This window comes from Rana temporaria, chromosome 4 (assembly GCF_905171775.1).
Source record: "Rana temporaria chromosome 4, aRanTem1.1, whole genome shotgun sequence".
NCBI classification, from domain to species: Eukaryota; Metazoa; Chordata; class Amphibia; order Anura; family Ranidae; genus Rana; species Rana temporaria.
In genome coordinates, this window is record NC_053492.1 from 43,969,033 (window position 1) to 43,985,875 (window position 16,843).

The 16,843-nt window shown below is 45.7% G+C and overlaps 1 protein-coding gene across 1 annotated transcript in view; it reads right to left on the bottom strand.

The window, feature by feature from the left end:
- LOC120935607 (hornerin-like) overlaps positions 1–16,843 on the bottom strand; it is a 332,059-nt gene that overhangs the window by 299,241 nt on the left and 15,975 nt on the right. The window contains exon 4 of the mRNA XM_040347655.1: positions 1,715–1,756. Within this exon, the coding sequence (XP_040203589.1) occupies positions 1,715–1,756 (42 nt within the window). The remainder of the gene's footprint in view (positions 1–1,714; positions 1,757–16,843) is intronic.

Sequence of the window (16,843 nt, forward strand, 5' to 3'; positions counted from 1 at the left end):
CCACCCACCCGAAGACGTCAAAGAAGAAGCCCCCCCTGGTAAAAGAGCTAATAAAGAAGACAGGGGGCGGCCTCCGGAGCAGAAAAATAAAATATTTTAATACACTGTGTGGTTTATTTGTGTTTTTACCACTTTTCTTGCAGGTGAATGGGTAGGGGTACGATGTACCCCATACTCATTCACTTAGGGTGGGGGGGCCGGTATCTGGGGGCCCCCTTATTAAAGGGGGCTCCCAGATTCCGATAAGCCTCCCGCCCGCATACCCCGACAACCAACGGCCAGGGTTGTCGGGAAGGGGCCCTGTCCTCATCAACATGGGGACAGGGTGCTCTGAGGTGGGGGGCCGCAGTGCGCCCCCCTGCCCCAGAGCACCCAACCCCCCCATGTTGAGGGCATGCAGCCTGGTACGGCTCAGGAGGGGGGGGGGCGCTCGCTCGTCCCCACTCCCTTCCTGGCTGGCCGGGTAGCGTGCTTTGGATACGGGTCTGGTATGGATTGTAGGGGGACCCCCTACGCCGTTTTTTTCGGCGTAGGGGGGCTCTCCTTACAACCCATAACAGACCTAAGGGCCCGGTATGCTCCTGAGGGGGGGACCCATGCCGGATTTTTATTTAAAATCCGGCGGGGACTTCCCCCTCAGGATTCATAACAAACGCCGCACACGTGTAGAATTGGCGGGAATCCAAGTCGGATCTCCCGTCGCTTCTATGACGCGCTTGCTGGGATGTGCTGTCACTATTCCAGTGAGTGTGAGATGTCGGCGAGATCTCGGCACCCTGTCGCCGAGTATCAGCGCGACGCTGTCCTGCTAAAAGCACAATATCACAAACACCTACTGTATATCCCATTGCTCTATAGTAACACAGCACAGATACAAATTGGCGATTGATCTCCCCACCACATTAGAAGTAGCAAGTTACTTCTAAACTAGTACAAATAACTCAATGTGGGATCTGATTTTTAAGGCACCGCAAAAGATTTATTCATAGAGTAAAATACATCAAATTTATTCTGCGAATGTTAAAAAAGAACCCGAACATTCCATTACATAAAACTCACCATGTAAAATAGAATATCACATGATAATCATCAGTTATCAATCCACTAGAGGTGAGCCGCGGGATTCTTAATTGATGAATGTTACCCCAATGTGTTCAAATTGAAGTTGAACCGCGTTGGTTGGAATTCACAGATTTGAGATTTAGCGGGTCCCCTCTAGAGGATTGATGACTTTGATGATAATCATATGATCTTTGATTTTACATTGTGTGTTTCATGTTTTGGAACCTCCGGGTTCTTTTTAAATTTCGCACAATAAAATTGATGTATTTTACTCTATAAATATATCTTTTGGTTGTGCCTTAAAAATAACTATAATGACGGATGGGATTTTAAAGGCACAGCAAAAGATTTATTCATAGAGTAAAATACATCAATTTCATTTTGCAGCATTTAAAGAAGAACCCAAAGATTCCATTACATAAAACTCACAATGTAAAATAGACTATCACATGATTATCATCAAAGTCATCAATCCGTTAGAGGTGACCCGCGGAATCCCTAATTAATGAACGCTACCCCAATGGGTTCAAATTGAAGTTTAAAGACGTTGGGTGGTATTCACAGATTTGAGGAAAAAATACATGAGCTGCGAAATACTAGCAGTCAAAAATTTTCTGAATCAATGACTTTGAAAAGTATGCAGAACACTTACTTTCTTGTTTTGTGTTGGCATCAGAACCAGAAGGTGGGGAACCTGGAACACATTAAGAAAATGTTGTTATAAGCAACATGTGTATTTATATATTTTACCTACATAAAAGTGTAAAAACTATGAAGGTTTTCATTTGTTCAGTTCAGTGCAAGAATATGTTCCTCTGGCACTTAAGGTGAGGATATCATAGAGCACCCCAACCCCCTATCCCCACAAGTTTTTAATTTCATGATACAAAATCAAACAAATACAAATAAATAGTTTTAGGCTACCTACACAAGGGAGTTTGTGTTTGGCCAGGAACTGCTGCCAGCAAGAATCAGTAGATTTCTGCTGGCAGTTGTAAATGCTGTTGCACACATTGTTTACTTTTACTTAAACAGTTTGTACTTTTTTTAATTCCACGGATTAATTAAAAAAAAATAGGATTATCTACAAATTAGTTGCAGCAGGAGCAAATCGATTTTTGATGTAGAGCCAGCTCCTGTCACTGATGCCCCCCTCCCCCTCCCAGCAGTGCAGTAGGTAAGTTTGGTCCCTCCTCTGCCTCTGCCCTATCCTGGTCCAGGTGATGATATAGCTAGTAGCAGTTCAACTGGACTTGTTCAGTAATGTTGAAGATGGTTCACCACTCACTCAAGTGGCTTTCCTAGTTCTAATGATTAGAGAAGAGGGAACTGCTTGGATGGGTTGCAAAACATCTTCAAGTATTTCAGTACTTCTGCAATCTGTTATCACTTAAAGTGATAACAGATTGTTATCACTTTTTTGACTTTTGCCTACAGGTAAGCCTATAATAAGGCTTACCTGTAGGTATGAAGAATATCTCCTAAACCTGTACGGTTTAGGAGATATTCCCCTCGCAATGCGCCACTGATTGCAGCGGCGCATGCGCAGGGGGGATCCTCGGCTGAAGGGCCGGCCCCGCCGACCCATGCCAGAAAGATAATCTCCCCGCGCGCACGCGACGTCATCGCCGCTCCAGCCAATCACAGCGCTGGAGCGGCCATACCCGGAAGACACGCTCGAGTTCCGAGGTAAGTATTTCATAATGAGCTAATATGAGGTGCAAACTAGCTCATTATGGCTTTTTCCTTGCAGGTGTAAAAAAAAAAATTATATGCGGGTTTACAACCGCTTTAAAGGTAAGATCGCAAAATTAGCCTTCAAGTATAATGATTGGAGCTCTGTATTCCTGCCTGTATTACCTCTATCCTATTGTTCTATAGTAACACAGCATAGATACGGGTGGAAGAGGGAGGAGTCTAGGGATGGCGCGGTCGGAGCGGAGGAGCTGCTAGACGGGAGCCCTCGCTCTCCAACCCTGTGCTGACCGTGGAGACGTGAAGTGAAGCGAGGGGCCCGGACCTCTCCCCGCCTGATCACCTCCCCCCCCCCGGCTCAGAGATGCTGCCCCTGTGCTGTAAACGTGCCCCCTACTTACGGATCCCGGCTGCCTGAGAGTCCCCTGGGCTGCAGCGTGGACGGTGTGCACGGCTCTTCCTGTGCTGCGGTGATTGAGGCTTGCAGCGCAGAGTGGTGAGGACGGCGCTTGGAAAGCCCAAACACACGGAGCACATAGAGCGGGAGGGGCTGCAGGGAGGGAGGCGAGGTGAACCAAGCCCTTCGTGAGAGCAGAGCAGCTCGTGCGCTCGGCGGCCCCCCCTCCCCCGTTCTCTGGGGTACGCGTGCAGCTGTACTAAGTCGTTGTAGACCGCGGTATGTGGGCCCCCACATGGGGAGCAGAAGCTGACAGAAATGAAACCCAGCACCTCGTAGCTCAAAGTAACTCAAAGTAAATTGGAAGGAGGAGATGTGTGTAAGTAAGGAGCTGGCTCCTAGAAGAACACCAACAAGCGGGTAAGATTTAAAAATATTACACCAGCCTTCTCTTCAGAGTTTTTTTTTTTCCAAATCAATGGACCTGTGAGCACACCATATTCGTCAGAGCGGTGAGTGCAACGCTTCTCTCATGAACTGATATTTGTGAGATACCTGCAATAGAGGTGGTAACGTTTCTTGTGAGATTGGGATGAAGACGGGAGGTTGGTGACAGAGGCGACGAGTGCTTAGCGGGATAACTACCAGGGTGAACGGATTTTATTTGTTTGTCGGCGGTCACCTCCCTTGTTAATTTTCTATCTCTATTGTTTATACCGATAATGCGGATACTTGGACATTTGGGCTCTGGGACACTTGGATAATCAATTTATATTATACTTTGAGAAAGCCCCAGACAGAATAAACAGGCAGTAGTGGGTGCCCGCGTATAAATGTTATAGGCAACCTGAACAGCTGAATGGCATACTGGATATATACTTATGTGGCACCCAAGATTTCGTGAGAAATACGCTTGAAAAGCCTGCCAACTGGATGTAAGTCCCACGGCTCACAGCAATACCTTATTGAAGGAAATACACTGAGATAAAAAAGAGCGCTTTGATAGGCAGTGGGAAAAAAAAAAAAAAAAAAAAAAAGAGGAAACATCGGTTAAGGAAAGGAGGAAAAAAAAAAAAGAAAAAAAATGTGTAGTTCAATTCAGTAGAAAAGTGCTGTGTAGACGCGAGACCATTTCAAGTGACGGACTCAGTAGGATCCTCTTGGGTTACTATCCTCAAAACTCCCTGCCAGCTCTGTAACCTCAAAAAAAAACCAAAAAACAGAAAAACCTCTTGGAGCTCTGTTTTTTTTTCCCTGTCCTTTCTTCTCCCCCCCCTTTTTTTTTTTTTTTTTTTTTTTTTTTTTTTTTTCCCTGCCCCCCTACTAGAGAGAGAAAGGGGGACCACATAGATTGGTTTGCCCCCCTGGCCCAAAACGAAATTACCACAAAACGTCTATAAACCTCTGGTTGTCATATCATGGGCGCAACACGGGCACAGTAAAGAGCGGTTGTAAACAAGATTACTGTAAAACCAAGAGGGGAGTAAGATGACCACAAGGGGAAGGGGAGCGAAAGGGGGGGCAATCCCAAAGGCTCCCCGGTTAAGTCAAAGCCCAGGCCCGATGTGTAAATTTGTGACACATGGGACAAACGGAGATAACCAGCCCGTTGAAAAACAACCAACGGGTAGAGGAAGCCAAGTAGAAAAGGATAGGAAGAGAGACAAGAAAAAGGGGGCTACTAACACACTGGCAGACTTAGAAACACTCTCAGAAACATTCTTAGAGACTAGATCTGACCATGATGGAGAGAGTGAATTAGAACAGGGAAATAAGGAAGAAACCCAGGATATGACACTCCTACCAACAAAAATGGAAATGGAGGGAATGTTTGCTGCCCTAGAAAGATCAATCAAATCGCAAATGGAAAGAATGGAGAAAAATATGGGGCATATATTGGAAAGAGTTGAAGAAGTAGAGAAAAAAGTCGACTCAAATGTAACCTCAGTTAAAAAACTAGAAGATGAAATAAAAGCATTAAAAATTAATCAACGAGAACAGGCGTATAAAGTAGAAGATCAGGAGAATAGAGATAGAAGGAAGAACATTAGAATACGCGGAGTTCCTGATACCGCACAAACTGAGGACTTGCCAGAAATAATAAGGAAAATTTGTAACCCAATATTAGAAAGAGAAATAACGACCCCCCTAAGAATAGAACGAGCGCATAGGATAAGACGAGCCAGAGAGAGAGCACAGGATTATCCAAGAGACATTATTGTGCGATTTGAAAGCTGGGAAGAGAAAAACCAACTTTGGAGAAACCTGAGAGGGAAGTCGCCATTGGAATATGATCATCATAATATCCAAATTTACCAAGACCTGTCCCAAGAGACGTTAAAAAGAAGAAGAAGTTTAAAACCATTGTTGGGGATCCTACAAGAGCAAGATATTCAGTACAACTGGGGATTCCCAGCATGCTTGATAGGGAGGAAAAACGGGACTTCGGCAAGACTGAGGTTCATCGAGGAAATACCAGAATTCTGTAATAGTTTAGGCATCCCAATACCAAAAAATCACTAATGATCCTGTCTGCCGGAGAAGGGGGGGGGGGAGAGGGGGGAGGGTGGGGGGGGGGACGGGAGGGGCTAAGACAGTAAGCAACTAGTAGGGGATGGGGGAGAGGGGAGACCCTGAGAACACCCCTTCATTTAGTAAGCCATCGGAGTGGGACGGGGGAGGGGGGAGGGGGGAGACCCAGAAAGCGCTTCTTCACCAGTCCCCCAGTATAGGGAGATAGGAGACCGGGCTAAAATAGAACTCCACCTCAGCCTGAAGAGCAAAAGAGCGCCAGGAGCGCCAAATAGAAAAAGCTCTAAATGACCAGTAGGTCAGGGATCGAATTGGGGGAAGGGGGGGAGGGGGTGGGGGGGAGAAAGCCCCAAATTAAGAACAACGGGGCAAGATACGAGGGGAGGGGAGGGGGGGAGGGAGAAGGGAGGGGGAGGAGGAGTTTGGGGGGGAAGGGAGAGGGGAGGGTTTGGGTGGGAAGGGAGAGGGGAAGATTAGAGAGGGGGGGAAAGGGATTCAGATCTGTGTGTCATGCAGCAGGAAAGAACATATACACCCAAGACAGAGGGAAAAAAAAAAAAAAAAAAAAAATATGACAAACATAAATTTTTTAACATACAACGTAAGAGGTCTCAGTTGCCCTGAAAAAAGGCATATGGTACTAAGAGAAGTTGAAAGGTATTCCGCTGAAATAGTTTTTCTGCAAGAGACACACATAACGCTGGACTCTAATGTCAGATTGTATTCTCGGGCAGTTCCTAGTTGGTACTACGGGGACTCCCCAAAGAAGAGAGCAAAAGGGGTCGCCATAGGAATAGGGAAGAATATCTCCTTTACAGTAGAAGATAGGAAAGTAGACCCGGAAGGTCGTTATTTGTTCCTAAAAGGAGTACTCCAAGGGAAAAAATACACGTTAGCAAATATTTACTGCCCAAACAGCCAACCACATAAATATCTGAGGGGGATTTTGAATGCCTTAATGGACTTTAAATTGGGACATGTAATACTAGCAGGAGATTTCAATCTCTCAATGGACTATCAACTGGACAGTACATCCGGGGTTCAGAGGCGAAATATTAAACAGCTTAGAATACTAAAAAAAAAAATGCATAGCTACTGTTTAATAGACCCCTGGAGGATTACATATCCAAATAAAAGAGACTATACCTACTATTCCTCCGTGCACGGAACATACTCAAGACTGGACTATATATTGGTAGACCATGAGTTATTGGAAGAGGTAGTCAAAACTTCAATAGGGGTATCTACAATCTCAGATCACGCTCCCGTAATAGCGGAAATTAGATTCAAAGAAATAGAGCAAAGAAAAGGATCATGGAACTTGAATGAAGAACTTATAGAGGATATAGAGGTAAACAACATAGTGAGAATGGATTTGGATCAATATTTCACCCTTAATAACACACCTGAAGTAAGGGTAGCTACCGTTTGGGAGGCCCATAAGGCATACATCAGAGGGAAATTAATCTCAATAGGAGCAGGGAAAAAAAAGATAAGGAAATTAAACATGAAAAAATTAACAACTGAGCTATTTGAACTGGAGCAAATGCATAAAGAACGAGGAGAAAATGAAATATATCATGAGATTATTGTAAAGAGGACCCAGCTTAGAGATCTGATGAAGATTGAAACAAGAGACATATTCAAAAATGTTAGAAAGGAGAGGTATAAATGGGGGAACAAACCTGGGAAACATTTAGCCAGAATATCCAGGGAAAAAAAAAAAAAAAACTACATCGAAAAAATAAAGAATCAAGACGGCCTTATGAAATATAAGACGTCTGAAATAGCGGAATCCTTTCGGACTTTTTATAGTTCATTATATTCAATAAGAACCAAGGAAACACAAGAGCAAGAAAAGATGAGAAAAAGGAAAATCAGGGAATACTTAGAAGAAGCGAAATTACCTAAAATCTCTCAAAATGACATTGAATCCCTAGAGGCCCCAATAACTCAAGAAGAGGTACATAGAGCCTTCCGGGAAACCCCGTGCGGGAAAAGTCCAGGCCCCGATGGCTTGCCGATCAAATATTATAAAACATTTAGCGAACTCCTGGTCCCAGAGATGTGTAACTATTTTAACAAAATAGGAGAGGAAGAAGAAATAAGAAAAGAATCTCTTTTGGCAAATATTTCTATTATCCCTAAAACGGGAAAAGATGGAACGTTGTGTTCCAGCTATCGTCCAATAGCACTGTTAAACGCAGATCTGAAAGTATACGCGAAAATATTAGCAACCAGGATAAAAGGTTTAATGCCGCAATTAATAAACTCAGATCAGGCGGGCTTTGTAGCAGGCAGAGAAGGAAGAGACAATAGTATAAGGACCCTGTTACTGTTACAACAAGACCCGAAAAAGAAACCCCCAGTCGTACTCATGTCCTTAGATGCCGAAAAAGCATTTGACAGAGTCGACTGGGGGTTTATGATGGAAACTTTACAAAACATAGGCCTGGGACCAAGGTTCATGAAATGGGTAAAGAATCTGTACAGCCACCCGACGGCAAGGGTGAAGGTCAATGGGAGTGTGTCATCTGTGTTCAACATGGAAAACGGAACCAGACAGGGGTGCCCGCTCTCACCTCTCCTTTATGTAATAGCCCTGGAACCGTTGTTAGCAAAAATCCGGGAAAACCCGGGGATAGGAGGGGTGAGAGTGGGAGACGAAGAACACAAAGTGGCGGCGTATGCGGATGACATACTACTTTACCTGACCAAACCTAGAGTATCTCTCCCTAATGTAATAAAGGAAATAAAAAGATATGGAGAACTTTCAAATTTTAAAATAAACCCGATAAAAACGGTAATTTTGAACCTGGGGATAGAAAAAAAAGAAGCAGAAGAACTACAGAAAGAGTATCCATTTACATGGGAAAAAGAAGCTATAACGTACTTGGGTATAAAAATTACATCTAAAGTTGGAAAACTCTACTCGGCCAACTTTGTCCCCTTAATTAACGACATTAACCAAGACCTGAAAAACCTAGCAAAAAAACATATCTCCTGGATAGGCAAGATTAATGCGTTCAAAATGATGATTTTACCAAAGATAACATACAAACTTCAAATGCTCCCAATAAAAATACCGCAAAGCTTCTTCAAAGTAATTAAAACAGTAATTCTGAAATATATATGGACAGATAAAAAGGCTAGAGTAAGCTATTCACTGTTGAGCAGGAAAAAAAAAGGAGGGGGGCTGGGGCTCCCCGATATAAAAAGATATTATTTTGCTGTAAACTTAGCTAGGTTGGTAGAATGGACAAACGCACATACACAAAAAAAATGGGTACGTATGGAAGAAATATTAAGTGGGACACTATTAAATAGAAACGTATGGATACCACCGAAAATGAGGGAATTTAGCACGAACACACACAACATAACAAGGAACGTATTTAGGATATGGGACACAATATTGAGACGGGAAAAATGGGAGTATAACTCTCCATTAATCCCATTAGCAGGCACAAATTTTTTTCCACCAGGTAACGGAACACGTTTTGGAAAACACTTAGGGGAGAAAAAATTAAAAGATATTATTACACGGGGAAAAATTAAACTTAGACAAGAGATAAAAATAGGGGAAGAGGAACAAAGCTTGAGTGAATGGGAATATATGCAGTTAAAACATTTTGTGAGCACACTACCACAACCAATTAGGGAAGACAAGACACTATTTCCAATAGAAAAAATATGCAGCATGGACAAGCCCCTGATACACGGTATATCAAAGGTATACGGGATATTAACAGAACTCGAGACCCAGGAAGCATTGCCCTTTTTAGAAAAATGGGAAAGCGACATTGGTAAAAAAATTGATAAAACACAAATGATAGGTGCAGTATATAACCATGCTGCGGACATTACCACCATAGAAGCAAACTATAAATGCATGGTGCGATGGCACATGACCCCATCAAGAATGAATAAGATCCACCCTAGAAATTCAGAGCTATGTTGGAGAAATTGTAAACAAAAAGGAACAACGCTACATATATGGTGGGACTGCCCGAGAATACAGGAATTTTGGAAAGAAATCCTGAAATATATTGTAGAAATAACAGGAGAGACGATTCTATGTAGCCCGCTGACCTGTTTGTTTCATGGAACTGAAAAAACAAAAAAACAATATGGAACAACTTTGGTCCCAGTGTTGTTAAACGCAGCTAAGGCTCTGATCCCCAAAAATTGGCTACACCCAAAGAGGCCATCAATTAAAGAGTGGATAGAAAGGGTGGAATATATAGAAGAGATGGAGTATCTTGCCTGCAGAGAGTTAGGAGAAGAGGACAAAAACAGGATGGTTTGGGAAAAGTGGAAAGAGTTCAAATCCACAGAAAAGTTCGTCCAGGGAACGATAGAAGCAGAAAGCAGATAAACCATAAAGAAGATTGCATGGCACACAGATCCGGGGGGGGGGGAGGAGGGGGGGGGGGAAAGGAGGGGGGGGGGAGAAGGAGGGGGGGGAAAAAAAAAAAAAAAAAAAAGAGGGGGGGATTAATCACGATATGCTAATTATGATATGCTATCAAAGAATGAAGTTAGATTCGTTAAGCGGGAAAATACTAACTTAATAGTTTAAAAATGTTGAATTCGTAATGTCAAAAAGAAAAAAAGAAAAAAAAAAAAAAAAAAAAGAAAAAAAAAAAACCCCACGAATGATGCGAAGCCGCAAGAGAGACGCTAAGGGCGGGCGAACCGTGAGCTAACCTCTCGGCTATATGTGAGCAGAGTCTGACGTGAAAAAAAAAAAAAAAAAAAAAAAAAAAAACACAGCATAGATACAAATTAGCGATTGATCTCCCCACCACATTAGAAGATGCAATTTACTTCTAAACTAGTAAAAAAAAGCTCATTGACGGATGGGATTTTTAAGGCACCGCAAAAGATTTATTTATAGTGTGGCAGCAGGCAGGTTAAATTCCCTGGTTGCATCCAGGATGCAGTGTCTATATCCCCTAGGTTCAGGCTTTATGCCAGTTTATACCTCTAGGGGCATTGCTGGAAGACTTGATGGGCCCAGCTGAATTAGGTGAGCTCATTAGGTCCTCTACAAAAACTCCTAGCATGCAAAGAGATATCCTCCAACCTGGAACCAGATCTGTGTGATTAGACTGGGGAATGTGATCTCTGTGTGGCGAGACCAAGCCTGTGTGGCTATTGCTAAGAGATTTAGGCCCAGATTAACAAAGCACTTACGCCGTCGTATAACACGTTACGCCGATGTAAGTGCCAATGTGCACCGGCGTATGTGTGCGGCAGACCCACGAACCAACATGCGCCTAAAAACAGGCTACACCCCGCCGACGTAGCTTGCACACGCCGGCGTAGGGTGGGCGCACATATGGGCTGGACGCATGGTGCTGCTCCCATTGATTAGCCATTCAAACATGCAAATGAGTGAAATACACCGATTCACGAACGTGCGTGTGGCCGGCGCATGCTACGCGAGATGCGCGTAAGTTGTACGTCCGGCGTAAAGTTATTCCCCATAAATGAGGTGCAACCCAGCAACAGGCATGCACAGGTCTGCACCAGGGAACACAAACCGGGGTATTGTGCCTTGGACGTGTGTCTGGCTGGGCGTACGTGGTGATCCGGCGTAGCTTAGGCAGTTGTGCCGGCGTGGTTGTGAGCAGGCGCAGGGGGGTGCTGTGCCTGTACCCAGTTGTTAGTTAGGGACACCAACATTTATAGCACGTTGACCATGATTTTTTTTTGTATTTCTTTTGTTTTCTGTCATATTTTTATTTGTATATAGTTCAAATAAAACCTTTTTGTTTTCCTCCTACCACTGTCTGCTGTGCCTAGTGTTTTTGTGTGCTGAACCCTTCCAGGGGGTTACACACACCCGCTGCCGGGCTAACCCCTCACAGTTGGTGGAGAACCAGGGCCGGATTCAGATACATTGGTGTATCTATCCGCCCGGCGTAACGTATCTCAGATTAGTTACGCCGCCGTAATTTAGGGCTCAAGTTCCGTATTCAGAAACAACTTGCGTCCTTAGTTACGGCGGCGTAACGTATGTGTGTCAGTGTAAGCCCGCCTAATTTAAATGTGGATGATGTGGGCGTGTTTTATGTATATTAACTGTGACCCCGCGTATTTGACGTTTTTTAAAATCCCAGTGCGCATGCTCGAAATTCCGCTGCAAATCGTCATTGCTTTCGACATGAACGTAAATTACGTCCAGCCCTATTCGCGAACGACTTACGCAAACGACATAACATTTTCAAAACTTGACGCAGGAACGACGGCCATACTTAACATAGGATACGCCTCGGGGCGTGGCCGGACCTAGCTAGGAGATGGACGTGTGAAGCCTGAGCTCCTGCCACCTCAGAGCTAGTATCAGTGATTAACGGAGATTACCGGATCGCTTTCTACAGGATAACTATGGGAACAGCCTCAAGAACGTCCTCTGCCTCCAGATCACGCTCACCAAGGAGAAATACCGGCGCTGTTACTCAGACCATCCCGGACATGTTCCGCTCCCAGAGAGGGAACATGGCGCCTTCCCGCCTAAACACCTCAGCGGGCCATCCACTGATTTTACCTCATGATCACTCCGAGCACTCGGACATTATTTGTAACGGGAGTCACTTTAGGGGCACAGGGTGAATGAGAACCCCACTATGGTCTGTGCTAGTCACATTTAATGTGGTCAGATATTGTATATATTGTATATATATTGTGTGTTGGCTGATGTATACTAGTAAGCTTGCTGTGATGAAAGGGGTGGGGTGTGATTGCATTCCATTGTCTATTGTGGTAATTAAGTCTGCTATGTGAATTGGAGCTTGGTAGACAGTCTGCATACCTATTATGGGATGTTCAAGTGTTTTGCTGTGAGGAAAGGGGGGGGGGAATCACTCCAGCAACCCCCCCTGCTAAGACTGTTTGAAGAAGTTTGAACACACCTGACCGGTATCACCATTGTCATTGGACAATCTAACCCACCCTGTTTCCCAAGGGTGGGAGGGATGCATTTTGAAGAGGAATGTATTACCATGTGCAGATAATAAAGATTCATTCCCTGTTTCGAACCTCAAGCCGAGCTGTGTGTCTCGTTTCTGGGGGGAATTCTTATCGGTCGCTCATCCCAGAGAGCCAGCACACCGGAGACACCGTAGCCGTAAGAGTAGCGGGAGGCACCGTCTTCCGGCTACCCGTTGCCCTGGTTCACCTGGATTGGGGGGTTGGTTCGGGACATGTGAATGTGGGGGTGATGAAGGATTTGCCAGCAGATGTACTACTGGGGAATGATTTGGCCCCCCTTGTTTCTGCGTACGCCCCGATGTGCCCCGCTGAAGCCCACACAGTGACTATCTGTGCCCAGACCCACGTTGCTGGAACCAACTCGCTTGCTGCTGAGACCCGGGTAAGACTACCTTCCCCGACATGTACTGTAGATCCGGGACAATATCACAGTCTAAAATGGGAATGTGACAAGTTGGCCAGTGAGAAATCAGAGATGCAACGACACTATGTCATGTTTTATGAGATGTCCCGTGGCTTGAACATTGAAATGCACAAACAGGCTGAAATTGTCAAAAGATTAAATGGGATTTGCATCCAGGTGGTGCCTTATCTGTCCCAAGAGCATCAGCAACAGGTGTTGGGAGCCATTGAGAGAGCAAAGCAAGTGACTGTTCCAGAACTGAATTCCATTTTTCCCTTTCACCATCAGCTACCGACCTGGTAAGCCAAATGGCAATGCTGATGGTTTATGCCGGCAAACAGACGTCATCCCGGCCTCCTAGTTCTGGACATCCCCAAGTTGACCCGAAAAGGATCAAGCCGGGTCTGCCAGAGTGTTCCACAAGGAGGGAGCCATGTAACGGGAGTCACTTTAGGGGCACAGGGTGAATGAGAACCCCACTATGGTCTGTGCTAGTCACATTTAATGCGGTCAGATATTGTATATATTGTATATATATTGTGTGTTGGTTGATGTATACTAGTAAGCTTGCTGTGATGAAAGGGGTGGGGTGGGGTGTGATTGCATTCCATTGTCTATTGTGGTAATTAAGTCTGCTATGTGGATTGGAGCTTGGTAGACAGTCTGCATACCTATTATGGGATGTTCAAGTGTTTTGCTGTGAGGAAAGGGGGGGGGGGAATCACTCCAGCAACCCCCCCTGCTAAGACTGTTTACTGAAGGAGAAGTTTGAACACACCTGACCGGTATCACCATTGTCATTGGACAATCTAACCCACCCTGTTTCCCAAGGGTGGGAGGGATGTATTTTGAAGAGGAATGTATTACCATGTGCAGATATTAAAGATTCATTCCCTGTTTTGAACCTCAAGCCGAGCTGTGTGTCTCGTTTCTGGGGGGAATTCTTATCGGTCGTGTTCGTTTGCCTGATTGTGGAGTGTCGATAAGCTGTCTTGGGTGGAATGAATCGTCATCTCGAGGACTTGGACAATCGGGGGCCGCCGCCATAACCTACGTGTACGGGGCCTACCGGAGTCCGTTGAGGGAGACCTAATGCCTCAGGCGGTGACGGGCATTTTTAACTCGGCGCTGGGCAGACCCCCACAGGAGGCCATAGCCATGGACAGAATCCATCGCGCTTTGTGCCCGAAGGGCAAGGAAACGGATCCCCCACGGGATGTAGTCTGTTGCTTGGCTGATTACAGGCTTAAGGAAGATATCCTCAGGATGGCGAGGGACAAGCGCCTTACTCACGGCAATGCTCCGATACAGATCATTCAGGACTTATCGGGGATCACTTTAAAACATCGCCAAGACCTCAGACCCCTGCTGGATGCATTGCGCGAAAGGGATATCAAATACAAATGGAAATTCCTCTTTTGTTTGTCCGCATCGCACCAGGGTCGCACAGTCGTGCTCAAAGTACCGGAGGATCTACCTCGCTTCTGCGAAACACTGGGGATCCCCCTTGTAACAGTCCCTGAATGGTATGCGGCCTTCCGGCAATCTGTATGCAGATGGCCGAAAACACGCGAAGAGCCGATGGAGACCCAGGCGTCCAGACACCGGTGACGGAGATCCCCTTCGGACAATAGGCTCCATTCCGATTCGCAAGTGTTCGGAAATGAACGAGGCACCCCTCCGGCCCCAGGTGCTAGAAGAGCCCGGAGAGATTATTGAGCATCGATTATGGCGGCCGCCTTAATCTATGTTTGTGATGGTCAATGAGTTTAAATGTGACGCTTTTTTTGGTTATGTTGGGCCTTAATCTGTTCTGGTTATCTGTTCTCTACCAGTCCAGACTCTTGGATTGCTCCTTAAACCTTGCCCAGAGAAGACATGTTGGTGCGATGGGACTTCTTTATGATTTTACTTGGGTGTGAGTGTACCACTGACTGAATTCTTTGTCTTCCGCTCCTCCCACATCGACTTTCCCGCCTGAAGGTTGTTTACCCATGTACTACATCACCCATGATGCTGTGCGACGTTAAAGGGTCAAGGTTCTGAAGGCGGACAACTCTGGGAGGGAATGTGTTTCTGGACTACATTACCCAGTCTGCACAGCGCCAGGAGGAGCCTGGTGAACAGGAAATGAGACCGCTTCCCTCGGCACGTTCGCGCTCTAGGCGCACAGACCAGACTATACTATTGTTCTTTATGGGATACCCTGGATATGATGACTCCCAAGCTGACTGTTGATCTATCAGGACTCCGTGGCTTACCCTTACCTGTTCCAACGGCATTGGGCCATCGGGAGGCTCGACCTTACCACACAGCATACAGTCCCCCCCTTGGGAATGGTCGGATGTTTGCTAGCGTCATCAGTAGATTCCCTGCACCGAGACTTTCGCTAGAGGATTACGATCGGATGACTTCACCCAAAGAGAGACTGCCATGTACACACCCCGATCCTTTTGCCCTCCTCCTGGATTCTGGTGTTCAATGCATTGTTCCCGCCTTTCTCTTTATAGGTGGGTTCTCTATTACATGAAGCATTCCGGGGGTTATGTCATTCTCCTCGTGTGCTCTGCTCGGTTGCCGCAGTTATTCCTGGACTTCCTGGCGCTCCCTCCTGTTTACACTCGGAACAATGACTTATGCTCACTACCCGGTGGAACACCCCCTAAATGCACTGTTTTACTTAGGACGGGTAGGAGAGCCCTGCCGGATGGGACTAAGATCGGATGATCCATCGCCTGAACAGTTCCAGTGAGAAATCTGCCCGGATGGTTTGCATAGATCTGAGGAAAGTCACCTGAACCTCCAAATTACCTAGAGACTACTGAGTTCGTATGACAAGTCTCTGTTTTTACTGGTTTACATTTGAACTGTTAAATGTTATAGTGTAATATATATTGCTATTCCTGCATACGCTCTGTACGGGCTTTTATTAGGCCCCCGTGCCTCAGCGCGGCACGAATAACCTAGGTGACTGGCCCCATGGGGGGATCCCCCGGCGGGGACGCTGTGGGTCGCATGATTTTCTCCCCCTCCGGGATTCAACTCCCCTGAATGCCATGGCCTTTTGGGGTTGGTTTGTTGAACCTTGGCACCCGGGGGGGGGGGTGTGACTACACCGCATCTGACGCGAGGGTCTTGATTGTGATGTGCCCCTGTTCCCTAGATTTTGACTGGGGTCCTGGGTGTATGTTCTCTCGAGCCTATTACACGGATTGTTTACCCCCAGGTCATATATAAATTACCGTCTCCTCAGTGCGGCACTCCTTTTTAAGTGATGCTCTGGGGTGGCACGAGATACCTTAGTTTTACTATTTAAGATTTTCTCTTTAGATTGTTCTGTTATATACATTTTAAATCCTTGGTTACATTGCTTTGTCTTTTGGCGGGTCCAGGCCAACCCCCACACGGTGGTGCGCAGCCGCTAGTGCACACCTTTTTGGGGTGCGTGCGCCCTGTGCGCACTGTACTCATCCGATCTACCCTCCCCCTCTTAAGGGTGAGGATTTCATTCCTCTCTCTTAATCGGCATATTTGATACTTGTCCCACTATCTATACGCATCAACACTTCCGCTTACATTCCTTTTCCTTTCGCCACCACTCCCCCCCCCCCCCCCCCCCCCCCCACTCTTTTTTTTTTTTTTTTTTTTTACATTATGACGGATCCAGGTGACACAACTGGCATGGATGACAGTCTGACGTCTCCCCCTTTGAAACTTAAGATTTACTCACTGAACGTCCGTAGACTCAACACGCC